General features: G+C 45.0%; 5 protein-coding genes across 5 annotated transcripts in view; 1 reads left to right on the top strand and 4 right to left on the bottom strand.

The window, feature by feature from the left end:
* LOC309562643 (uncharacterized protein) overlaps nt 1-10,278 on the bottom strand; it is a 361,535-nt gene extending 351,257 nt beyond the window's left edge. Inside the window, exon 1 of the mRNA XM_082266915.1 lies at nt 10,200-10,278. The gene's annotated coding sequence lies outside the window, so the exon portion shown is untranslated. The remainder of the gene's footprint in view (nt 1-10,199) is intronic.
* The window catches only part of LOC309564430 (uncharacterized protein), a gene marked incomplete at its 5' end in the record, with an annotated part of 504,148 nt that overhangs the window by 333,270 nt on the left and 158,175 nt on the right, over nt 1-12,703 (bottom strand). The gene's annotated exons all lie outside the window — the stretch shown is intronic.
* Nucleotides 1-12,703, top strand: part of LOC309563902 (uncharacterized protein) — a gene marked incomplete at its 3' end in the record, with an annotated part of 281,290 nt that overhangs the window by 189,005 nt on the left and 79,582 nt on the right.
* Nucleotides 1-12,703, bottom strand: part of LOC309562808 (uncharacterized protein) — a 400,807-nt gene that overhangs the window by 337,127 nt on the left and 50,977 nt on the right. The gene's annotated exons all lie outside the window — the stretch shown is intronic.
* LOC309563904 (uncharacterized protein) overlaps nt 1-12,703 on the bottom strand; it is a gene marked incomplete at its 3' end in the record, with an annotated part of 68,930 nt that overhangs the window by 22,428 nt on the left and 33,799 nt on the right. The window contains 1 exon segment of the mRNA XM_082268537.1: nt 11,791-11,872. Within this exon segment, the coding sequence (XP_082124663.1) occupies nt 11,791-11,872 (82 nt within the window).

Genomic DNA, 12,703 nt, shown 5'->3' with positions numbered 1-12,703 from the left:
GATGTATTTTTTTTATTTTTATTTTTTGGCAAATGGTAAACTATTTTCCTTGAAATGATCTATGTGCTGTATGTGGGATGTGTTTATGGAATGATTGTGTGATATATATGTTATTTCTCACATTTCGTCCATGAGATAGATAAAAAAAAAAGATAAAGATACTTTTTAGAATTTTTGGTATGGGGCTACAAAATGTTAGGAAGATAAGATAGAGGAAAAACTTGGAGGGGGGATGGGGGCGGCTAAATTCAAATCCAATCCGGGCAGGAGTGATGGTGTCACCCTCTCTGAAAGAGGTAAGAAATACTGCAGAGCTGCAATGTGCAAATAGTGGTGACCCCCCCCAATATATAATCATAATAAAATGTAAAATATGCACATTAAAGTGGAGTTCCACCCATTTTTACAAGTTGAGATGTATGTAATCCCCTTCAAATATGCTTTTGACAATGTAAACAATTTTTTTTAAGGAAATACCTTTAATCTTCTTTATTAATCTGCACCTGCGGGTCCTGCTGCTTTCGGCAATTACGTGACTCGGGAATTCGCAAGGGCTCCTGGGACATGTATTCCACCAGCCCTTGCAATTCGCCTAGTGACGAAATCTTGTGTGATTTCCAGTTCTCAGGGATGTATTGCATTCAGTCCGTGCTCCGCCCCCGCCCCGCCTCCTCTCAGTGAGCTCTTTGGGATGTATTGCATTCAGTCCGTGCTCCGCCCCCGCCCCCGCCCCGTCTCCTCTTAGTGAGCTCTTTGGGATGTATTGCATTCAGGCGTACTCCGTCCCGCCTCCTCTCAGTGACTGAAGGCATTACATCCCGTAGAGCTCACTGAGAGGAGGCGGGGCGGGGGCGGAGGCGGGGCAATTTGTCGGATGCATTATCCGACGATAGACAGAGAGCAGAGGGGAGAGAATCTAATGTTAAAGGGGAACTCTGACTGGAACATTAAAGGGGAACGCTGACTGGAACATTAAAGGGGAACACTGACTGGAACATTAAAGAGGAATGCTGACTGGAACATTTAAGGGGAACTCTGACTGGAACATTAAAGGGGAATGCTGACTGGAACATTAAAAGGGAACTCTGACTGGAACATTAAAGGGGAACTCTGACTGGAACATTAAAGGGGAATGCTGACTGGAACATTAATGGGGAACTCTGACTGGAACATTAAAGGGGAACTCTGACTGGAACATTAAAGGGGAACGCTGACTGGAACATTAAAGGGGAACGCTGACTGGAACATTAAAAGGTAATGCTGACTGGAACAATAAAGAGGAACTTTGATGGGGACACTGATGTAACCAGGCACTCTGACAGGGACACTGATGTAAAGGAAGACCCTGACGGGTTCACATCCATGTCCCCGTCAGAGTGCTCCTCTATATCTAGTGTGTCCCCGTCAATGTCCTCCTTTACTTCCATGTCCCCATCAGAGTGCCCCTTTACATCTAGAGTGTCCCTATCTGAGTCCTCCTTTACATCTGTGTCCCCGTCAGAGTGCCCCTTTACATCCAGTGTCCCCGCCAGAGTCCTCCTTTACATCCAGTGTCCCAGTCAGAGTGCCCCTTTATGTGTCCCAGTCAGAGTTCCCCTTTATTATTCCAGTCAGAGTTCCCCATTATTTTTTCTGGTCAGAGTTCCCCTTATAATATTCCGGTCAGAGTTCCCCTTTAATATTCCGGTCAGAGTTCCCCTTTATTATTTTGGTCAGAGTTCCCCTTTAATATTCCAGTCAGAGTTCCCCTTTATTATTCCGGTCAGAGTTCCCCTATAATATTCGTATATTACATCCGTGTCCCCACGAGAGTTCTCTTTTACATCAGTGTCCCCGTGCGGTGAGAGTGCCCCTTTAATGTGACTGTTCTGTAATCAGATAATATTCCGCCATTTCTCACTTTGAATCTCACATAAGAATAATCCGTTCCGTCCCGCCATGCATTATTCCACAGGACACCGGTCTGGAAATAACACAAAATTTCATCATTAGGAGATTCGGAAGGGCTGCTGGGATACACGACGCCGCTATCCCAGGAGCGCTTGCCAATCGCAGAGTGATATAATCGCCTATAGGCGGCCGGACCCGGAAGTGCGGATGAATGAAGAAGAAAAATGGTATTTCCTTACAAAAATAAATAGTTTGCATTGTGTGTGTCTATGTCTGACTCCTCCTCTCTCTCTCTGTCTCCTGCACTTGTGTCTTCCGGGAGGCGGGGGAAGGGATATAGAGGGCGGCAACTTCCTCCTCAGCCGACGTCTCTGTAGCAACCTGTACTATGCCTAAAGCATAGTACTGCCCATGTGTGGGATTGCCTGCTGCATTCTGGGTAGGCAGAATGAACAGCAAGCAGGAAGAAGGTCACTAAGTCTTACACTGTGGCTTCAGATGCCCTTAGTAAAGATGGCAACGCACAGGCAGCAATTTTAAAAGTAAGATTTTCACTAAACAAATACACTGTTCAACTCATAAATATGCAAATAGCGGTTTTGTCAAGCGAGATGTATTAATATTAATGGACTATTTTTGTTTAAAAAATGATTCTGAGGGTGGAACTCCGCTTTAATCTGTCCCATTACTTTTGTTCCCTTAAAAAGTGGGAGGCACATATACAAACTGTTGTAATTCCTACACCGTTCACCTGATTTGGATGTAAATACCCTCAAATTAAAGCTGAAAGTCTGCAGTTAAAGCACAACTTGTTTGTTTCATTTCAAATCCATTGTGGTGGTGTATAGAGCCAAAAAGATTAAAATTGTCCCGATGTCCCAATATTTATGGACCTGACTGTATATACATATATATATATATATATATATATATATATATATATATATATATATATATACACATGCATACACATCCAATAATTAGTCACCAACTTTGAGCTAGGCTTGTATTGTCAGCTGAGTCAATACTGGATGTCCGAGGGCTAGATAATTTCACCCTTAGAACAATGAGGACAGTCTATTGCTTTGTTTCTTTCTTAATGAAGTTTCATCTTTAACCTTTGGGTTTCAAATCCTTATCACATCTTTTTATTTATTGACCTGGAAGGTGGGGACCGTTCAGTATTGTCAATTGTGACCGACTAGTTACATAAGACTGTAGCTTCATTTGCACTGTTAAGGGTTGGTCAATATAGTTGTATGGGGCCCGGCCTCTCAAGGTTTTTCTTCCTGCCCTTGAATAAATCGCGTCAGACAAAGGTCAGATTCACATTCGGCAAAGTTATATTTCATCAATTTTATCATTTTATATAGATATAACCTGACAATATGCAGATGACGGACAGGTACGTGATTCTGCGCAGAACGGCTGCCCCACAGCAGTACATGTATGTGGGATGGTCAAAGAAAAAAGTCTCCCTGATAAAGAGAGAGGCTATGATCTGGTGGATTACATGCGGAACTCCTGGGCCCAGCTGAGGACATTTAGGGCCTTAAGATTGAAGATGTGGTGGATGTCTCCTTTTGGTTTGGGAACTGTGGACAGAGAAGAACTCCTGGAACTCTTCTGGCCTTAGCTCAGTGACAGAGGCGTAACTAGAACTTTCAGGGCCCCGATGCAAGAAACCATGAAGGGCCCCCCAGTCCCCTGGCCGGGGCCGTTCCCTTCAAGCCCGGGGCTCTTCCCACTAATCCTGGGGCTCATTACTCGTTGCATGGCGTTTTATTATGGTCCTGCAGCAGGATCCTTTCACAAGTTCTGCAGTGGGCCCCCTTCCGGCAATCTTGGGGCCTCCCCACAGTGGTGCAATGCAAGGGCCCGGTCGCAAGTGTGACCTTTGAGATCCTGGAAGTTCACCCACTGGTTTGCTACCGGGCCCCCTGGAGCATGGGGCCCGGTAGCAATTGCAACCCCTGTAGTTACGCCCCTGCTCAGTGAGATAGAGTTTGGAAGACTAATGTCATAGACAGGTTGCCAAAAAGTTTAGGGCTTTAGAAAGGGTCTCCAATGGCTGTCAATGTGGTGCCTTCTCCACTCTCCATATCACCAATAAAACCCCAATGGATGACTCTATGAACTGATCACATTCCAATCACCGATCATCTAATCATTGGTAAAAAAGAAGACTCGGCACAGAATATTGTACGAAGAGTTTTTATTGGACAAGATCAGAATAAGCGATTACCACACAGTAATGATATGAATAAAATAAAGCTTAAATCTTTTATAATAGAATTAACAAATGTGTCAAATGTATTAATAATCATACATTGGTTGGACCAATAAAAAGCCGGCTACTTCAATAAATCAAAAGAAGCAAAAAAATTAAGCAGCCAATCATCAGGTATGCATTCTTGACCGTGATGCGATTGAGGAGCCTATAATCAATGCAAGGTCTCAACTCACCCCCCCTTCTAAGAAGGTTCACCAGTGAAAGATGAATCCTGATTGGCTGCTGTGGGTTAATGCATGTTACAGTGATCTTTTTCCATCCAGTAGGTTAGATCTATATACATATTTATAAGTAGAACACAAAAAGAATGTATTGTCAGAATTGTTTGTCTGCTGCCCCATGTATTGTCATGAATGCCCACTTGTTGCCCCCATGTATTACCAACAGGTGCGCACACCGTGGTGAACAAGCACGATATTACGTGTGAAACGCGTCCACCTTTCTGTATCCCGTATTGACTGTCTGCAATAAATATCATCGCTATAACCTGTTGGAGTGCCACCATTTTCATTGGTTTTATGGCCCATATATTGTCAGGATTGCCCACTTATTATCCCATGTATTGTGCGGATTGCCCACCTGTTGCCCCATGTTTTGTCTTAATTGCTCACTTGTTGCCCCATGTATTGTCATGGTTTCCCGCCTGTTGTCTCATGTGGGGAGGGATTGGTAAAGGTAGACAGTGGAGTCATGATTTTACCACCCCCCTTAAGTTTAAATGGCAGCCGGATGGGGCGGTACACATGGAATTGCAATTTGCGGCTGCTGCAAACCTCAAACCCCCCGGTCACATTGGGCAATGCTATTCAACTGAATGGGGTTGTGCCGCAACAGCCCCGATGCATACGGTTGCGGCGTACTGGCGTGGGCTTTACAGGGTTAACATAAGGGCTCCCAGCTGCCTGCCAACCCCACAGCGGGTCAGAGGGCGATGCGGGTGTAAACCAACCCTGAGTGGACTGTGGTGGTTTCACATTTGTTTATGGACTAAACAGTTCCACCCGTTACAATCCAGGGTCCATTTCCCGTAGTACCAGCAGGGGGTGCACTCTGATGTTTCATTATATTTCCTTTATTTTTAAACATTTCCCGCACTCTGAACACGAAATAGGACGCTCGCCCGTATGAACTTTCTGGTTTCTAAGAAATAAACCTTTGTTTGGAAAACATTTCCCGCACTCGTAACAATAAATAGGGCGCTCATCTGTGTGTAAGTAGGTGTTCTTTCTTAGTAAAACATTTCCCGCACTCTGCACAAGATGAGAGACGCTCGCCTGTATGAACTTTCCGGTGCCTAACAAGTAAACATTTGAACGCAAAACATTTCCCGCACTCTGAACATGAACAGGGAAGCTCACCCGTGTGTATTCTCTAAGGCTCGGTTTCCACTAGTGCGACTTGCGGTGCGACTTGACACATGTCAAGTCGCACAGCAAGTCAAAACCCATTGTTTTCAATGGGGCCCATTTCCACTGCCGCGGCTTCAGTTGCGGCGACTTCAAAAGTAGATCGTGCACTACTTTTGAGCCGCCTTCAGTGCGACTTCCCTCTATATATGAGGGACAAGTCTCACTGAAGCCGCAGTTTGATTTCGCTACGAAGTCGTGCTAGAAGTAGCACGACGTCGTAGCCGCACTAGTGGAAACCGAGGCTAAAGGCTAAGAAGGTTTCCTTTTTTATTAAAACATTTCCAGCACTCTGAACATTAATAGGGACGCTCACCCGTGTGTATTCTCTGATGGCAAAGAAGGTTTTGTTTATGATTAAAACATTTCCCGCACTCTGAACATGAATAGGGATGCTCACCCATGTGTATTCTATCATGGGTAAGAAGGCTTACTTTATGATTAAAACATTTCCCACACTCTGAACATTAACAGGGAAGCTCACCCCTGTGCATTTTCTGATGGCTAAGAAGGTTTCTTTTCTGACAAAAACATTTCCCGCACCTGGCACATGAGTAGGGACGTTCAACAGTGTGTATTCTTTTGATGGGTAAGAAGGCTTACTTTATGATTAAAACATTTCCCGCACTCTGAACATGAATAGGGACGCTCACCCGTGTGTATTTTCTGATGGCTAAGAAGGTTTACTTTCTGATTAAAACATTTCCCGCACTCTAAACATGAATAGGGACGCTCACCTGTGTGTATTCTATGATGCCTAATAAGGACTACTTTATCCCTGAAACATTTCCCGCACTCTGAACATGAATAGGGACGCTCACCGGTGTGTATTCTCTGATGGCTAAGAAGGCTTACTTTATCCTTAAAACATTTCCCGCACTCTGAACATGAATAGGGACGCTCACCTGTGTGTATTCTCTGATGGCTAAGAAGGTTTCCTGTATTCTTAAAACATTTTCCACACTCTGAACATGAATAGGGACGCTCACCTGTGTGCATTCTCTGATGGCTAAGAAGGTTTCCTTTATCCTTAAAACATTTCCCGCACTCTGAACATGAACAGGGACGCTCACCTGTGTGTATTCTGTGATGGATAAGAAGGCTTCCTTTCGTATTAAAACATTTCCCGCACTCTGAACATGAATGGGGACGCTCACCTGTGTGTATTCTCTGATGTCTAAGAAGGTTTCCTTTATCCTTAAAACATTTCCCGCACTCTGAACATGAATAGGGACGCTCACCTGTGTGTATTCTCTGATGGTGAAGAAGGCTTTTTTTGTGTTTAAAACATTTCCTGCACTCTGAACATGACAATGAATTCTCCCCTGTATGAACCCCTTTATGATCTAAAGAAGTTTCCCTGAGATGAGATGGTTTCCCGCACCCGTCGGCACTGTCAGATATTAGAGGACTATGTGAAGTATCAGGAGATTCCAATGATCTCCTCCAATGGTGAGGTCTGTCATGTATATTATGAGGAACGGGATTTACTTCTGGAGAAGATGCCATGTCATTATCTTCTGTAGTCACATCTTCCTCCGATGTCCTTCTATTCCCACCACAGAGTCCGTCTGTCAGAAGACAAGAAAAATTACCAAGAGTTTTCCACACTCATATACACTGCTCAACACTTTATAATCAGAGTATAGCATCAAGTCAGGGAAACTCCTGGGATATTCATCTGGTCAGTGAAGTAGCAGAGGGGGTTGTTACCAACAGGTGCACTAGATGGGCAACAATGAGACGACCTCCAAAACAGGAATGGTTTTACAGGTGGAGGCCACTGACATTTTCCCTACTCATCTTTTCTGAGTGTTTGTCACTAGTGTTACATTTGGCTGGGGTCAGTGTCACTACTGGTAGGATGAGGCCATACCTGGACCCTATAGAGGTTGCACAGGCAGTCCAACTCCTCCAGGATGGCACATCAATACCTCCCATTACCAGAAGGTTTGCTGTGTCTCCCAGCACAGTCTCAGGAGCATGGAGGAGATTCCAGGAGACCGGCAGTTACTGTAGGAGAGCTGGACAGGGCCGTAGAAGGTCCTTAACCCATCAGCAGGACCGGTATCTGCTCCTTTGTGCAAGGAGGAACAGGATGAGCACTGCCAGAGCCCTACAAAATGACCTCCAGCAGGACACTGGTGTGAATGTCTCTGACCAAACAATCAGAAACAGACTTCATGAGGGTGGCCTGAGGGCCCAACGTCCTCTAGTGGGCCCTGTGCTCACTGCCCGGCACCGTGGAGCTCGATTGGTGTTTGCCGTTGAACACCAGAATTGGCAGCTCCACCACTGGCACCCTGTGCTTTTCACAGATGAGAGCAGGTTCACCCTGAGCACATGTGACAGACGTGAAAGGGTCTGGAGAAGCCGTGGAGAACATTATGCTGCCTGTAACATCGTTCAGCATGACCGGTTGGGTGGTGGGTCAGTGATGGTCTGGGGAGGCGTATCCATGGAGGGACGCACAGACCTCTACAGGCTAGACAATGGCACCCTGACTGCCATTAGGTATCAGGATGAAATCCTTGGACCCATTGTCAGACCCTATGCTGGTGCAGTGGGTCCTGGGTTCTGCCTGGTGCACTACAATGCCCGGCCTCATGTGGTGAGAGTATGCAGCCAGTTCCTGGAGGATGGAGGAATCAATACCATTGAATGGCCCCCACACTCACCTGATCTAAATCCAATAGAACACCTCTGGGACATTCTGTTTCGGTCCATCCAATGGCGCCAGGTTGCACCTCAGTCTGGTGGAAAAGACAAAAAAGAAAAAGAGGGGCGCACTGACCTAGTGCATTACCATAAAACCATTTATTAAAATATTAAAAAGTGTACAAAGTACTCACAAGACTGGTGTGATACAACACACATCAACATTGCATATACAGTCTCCAAGGTAGCCAGGTCCCAAATGTGACGAATGGACATGCAAATGGTCGCATGAGGCTGCTGTGGCTAGGCTGACGCGTTTCAGGGGCGAACCCCCTTCCTCAGAGCCAGAAAAAATGCTGCTAGATCACAAGCCGGACGGCCGAAGCTACCTTGGCTACCTTGGAGACTGTATATGCAATGTTGTTGTGTGTTGTATCACACCAGTCTTGTGAGTACTTTGTACACTTTTTAATATTTTAATAAATGGTTTTATGGTAATGCACTCGGTGCGCCCCTCTTTTTCTTTTTTGTCTTTTCCACCAGTTGGTTCTGGATACCCTTGATCCTGAAGGGGGCAGCAAGACCAATAGCTCTCTCTGCATCTGAGTTTGTAGTGCACCTCTTTTTACTCCATCAGACAGCACTTGAGCGCAGGAGGTTTTGTTTTACTACTTGAATATGCACCTCAGTCTGTTCAGGAGCTCAGTGATGCCCTGGTCCAGATCTGGGAGGAAATACCCCAGGACACCACCCGTGGTCTCATTAGGAGCATGCCCCGACGTTGTCCAACATGCATACAAGCACGTGGGGGCCATAAACACTACTGAGGACCATTCTGAGTTGCTGCAAAGACATTTCACCAAAATGGACTGGTCCATACCAGTATAGATCCTAACACATTACCCAGTCCATACCAGTATAGATCCCAATACATTACCCAGTCCATACCAGTATAGATCCTAACACATTACCCAGTCCATACCAGTATAGACCCTAACACCATACCCAGTCCATACCAGTATAGATCCTAACACATTACCCAGTCCATACCAGTATAGATCCCAATACATTACCCAGTCCATACCAGTATAGATCCTAACACATTACCCAGTCCATACCAGTATAGATCCTAACACCTTACCCAGTCCATACCCGTATAGACCCTAACACCATACCCAGTCCATACCAGTATAAATCCTAACACATTACCCAGTCCATACCATTATAGGTCCTAACACATTACCCAGTCCATACCAGTATCGATCCTAACACATTACCCAGTCCATACCAGTATAGATTCTAACACATTACCCAGTCCATACCAGTATAGATCCTAACACCTTACCCAGTCCATACCCGTATAGACCCTAACACCATACCCAGTCCATACCAGTATAGATCCTAACACATTACCCAGTCCATACCATTATAGGTCCTAACACATTACCCAGTCCATACCATTATAGGTCCTAACACATTACCCAGTCCATACCAGTATCGATCCTAACACATTACCCAGTCCATACCAGTATAGATATCCAGCATGGTATTTTTCCCCATTGTATGTTGGTCGAACATTTCAAAGTTGAAAAGAGATCTGTGGTGGAACTGGGTGCAATCACAACACCAAACTATGACAACTAACCAGATCAATGATACCACCCAACCAAACATAACTAAGTAAGCTTTAACCCATTCTTGCATAATTACCTGAGCTGATATCTGGAGAAGTTTCTTCCTCTTTAACTGGGTCCATCATCCCAACCTCCTCTGTAAAATGCTGATCACCCCTCACATACGTCTTTTCCTTTATAACCCCAATTTGTACATTTATCAGATCTTCATCCTAAACCAACAAAATGGCCGAAATAATAATAAATACAAAAAAATAATAATAATAGAAGAATGGTATGTCGTAGGGCTTGGAATCACTTTCCTACATTCTCAGTCACCTGATGATGGTGAGGGATGGTGTGATCTTCCTGTGTGGAATACCGGGAATACGGAGGATGGGGACATCTCTCTGGTGGGTTTCTGTAACTGGATGACTCCACCATGGTATCCTGGTACTGCTTTCTGTGACTTTTTGGAAACTTTGCCTCTTCCATTACAAAATTCTCATCATCCTCCTCTTTTATCTCTTCTTTAATGTTAACTTGTGTGGAATCCCGGGAATACAGAGGACGGGGACATCTCTCTGGTGGGTTCCCATTACTGGATCCATCTGTAGGAAACACACACACTGACTGAATACATTGTTTCTATGTGTTTATCAGATGATGGGGGATCTAGGTGGATTCTCCGTACTGCTCTCTCCTTTACAATGAAGTCTCCTCTTACCCGCTGATGTGAGGGGCGGCTGATTCTCCATCATGACGTCTTTGTAGAAGTGGATCTACAGATCCTCAAACATCAATCCATATACCCAAACAGTTTTTGTATTTAGTGGCCATCACTCACCTGTGCTGATGTCTGGAGAAGATTCCTCCTCTTTAACTTTGTCCATCATCCCAACCTCTTCCCTGAACTGCTGATCACCCCTCACATACGTCTCTTCTTCCTCTTTAACCTCATCTTTTATATCTATCAGATTTTTATTCTAAACAAACAAAATAGAAGGGAATGGTTTCTTTGTGGGCACAAATAACCTCATACCTAAAAGTGGAATATATTTTCATACAGTCAGATCACTTTTACGATCTTGATTTCATCTTCACCTACCTGATGATGGTGGGGGATGGTGTGACCTTCCTGTGTGGAATCCCGGGAATACAGAGGACGGGGACATCTCTCTGGTGGGTTCCCATTACTGGATCCATCTGTAGGAAACACACACACTGACTGAATACATTGTTTCTATGTGTTTATCAGATGATGGGGGATCTAGGTGGACCCTCCGTACTGCTCTCTCCTTTACAATAAAGTCTCCTCTTACCCGGTGATGTGAGGGGCGACTGATTCTCCATCATGACGTCCTTGTAGAGATCCTTGTGTCCTTCTAAGAATCTTCTGATAATCCTCCTCACCTCTCCGGTCAGGTCTGTGTTTTATTAATAGAGTTAAGTGTGATGTCATGTGACATCCCAGAACCCTCCTCACCTCTCCGGTCAGGTCTGTGTTTTATTAATAGGGATAAGGCAGGAGGTTCAATAATACATTGAGGAAATTACAGGTGTAGATATTACTAATGACCCGTAGGTTTGCTTATTTCACAAAACTGGTAAATAAAAAAAACTGTATAAAATCACGATAGTCCCAACTTAATGAACGCAGCAAAGGGGGCAATTCCAAAAAATTGTCTAAAACTTAAAAAGTCTTTACAATTAGAGATTGGTATAAAAGAGTTGCATATACAATATGGAATACATGGGAAGCAGACCGGAAGACCAGATGGAGAGTTTCTCAAACAAGTGGGTTAAGTGGGCAGAGTTCAAGAAGACGAGTAAATATTTAGAAATCTGGACGGATTAGAGTATGAGGGTGGAATATGGGTAGATTAAGAAGAAAGGGAGGTGGTAAAATAGACGACTAGATGAGTATTACCGAGTGGAATGGGAAGTGGGAGGGATCTTGGGAGAAGGGTTTCTTGGGTAAGGGTTTTAGTAAGATCATAGATATGTATTTTCTGTTTTTGAAAATTAATAAAATATAAAATTTTGATAAAAAAAAAAAAAGAGTGATGTCATGTGACCTCCCAGAATCCTTCTCACCTTTCTGGTCAGGTCTGTATTTTATTATTAGAGATGATGTCATGTGACAAGTCAGAGAAAGCAAGGTGGCAGCATGGGGTCTGGGTGAAGAGTGGGGAACAGAAGCATCGAATAGGGTGTGTGAAGAGTGGAGATCTCCAATGTTGAATAGAGGAATGAGGAGTGGGGGACAACAGTGTCAGAGGGGGTTGTGGACAATAGGTGAGCAGTGTGGGAAGGGGAGTAGGGGGTGAGGATAGGGGGACAGTGGTGTTAGATAGGGGTGAGGAATGGGGGATAGCGGTGTTAGATGGGGGGTGAGGAGCTGGGAAAAGCAAAGTTACATTGGGGGTGAGGAGTTTGGGGACAGCAATGTTAGTCGGAGAGTGAGGAGTGGGGGACAGCAGTGTTAGATGGGGGGTGAGGAGCAGGGAACAACGAGGTTAGATTGGGGGTGAGGAGTGGGGGACAGTGGTGTTAGATGGGGGGGTGAGGAACGGGGTATAGCAGTGTTAGATGGGGGGTGAGGAATGGGGGACAGCAGCGTTATATGGGGGGTAAGGAATGGGGGACAGCTGTGTTAGATGGAGGTTGAGGGATGGGGGACAGCTGTGTTTGAAGGGGGGGTGAGGAGCGGGAATAGTGGTGTTAGATGGAGGTTAAGGAACGGGGGACTGCAGTGATAGATAGGGGGTTAGGAATGGTGGACAGCGGTGTTAGATGGGGCAGGTAGCCCTGTCTGGTGTCTTCTGACACATGCAGAGTAT

Source organism: Pelophylax lessonae (assembly GCF_965119305.1).
Source record: "Pelophylax lessonae genome assembly, chromosome: 9".
Taxonomy (NCBI): Eukaryota; Metazoa; Chordata; class Amphibia; order Anura; family Ranidae; genus Pelophylax; species Pelophylax lessonae.
This window is presented reverse-complemented; position numbering and strand designations above follow the sequence as displayed.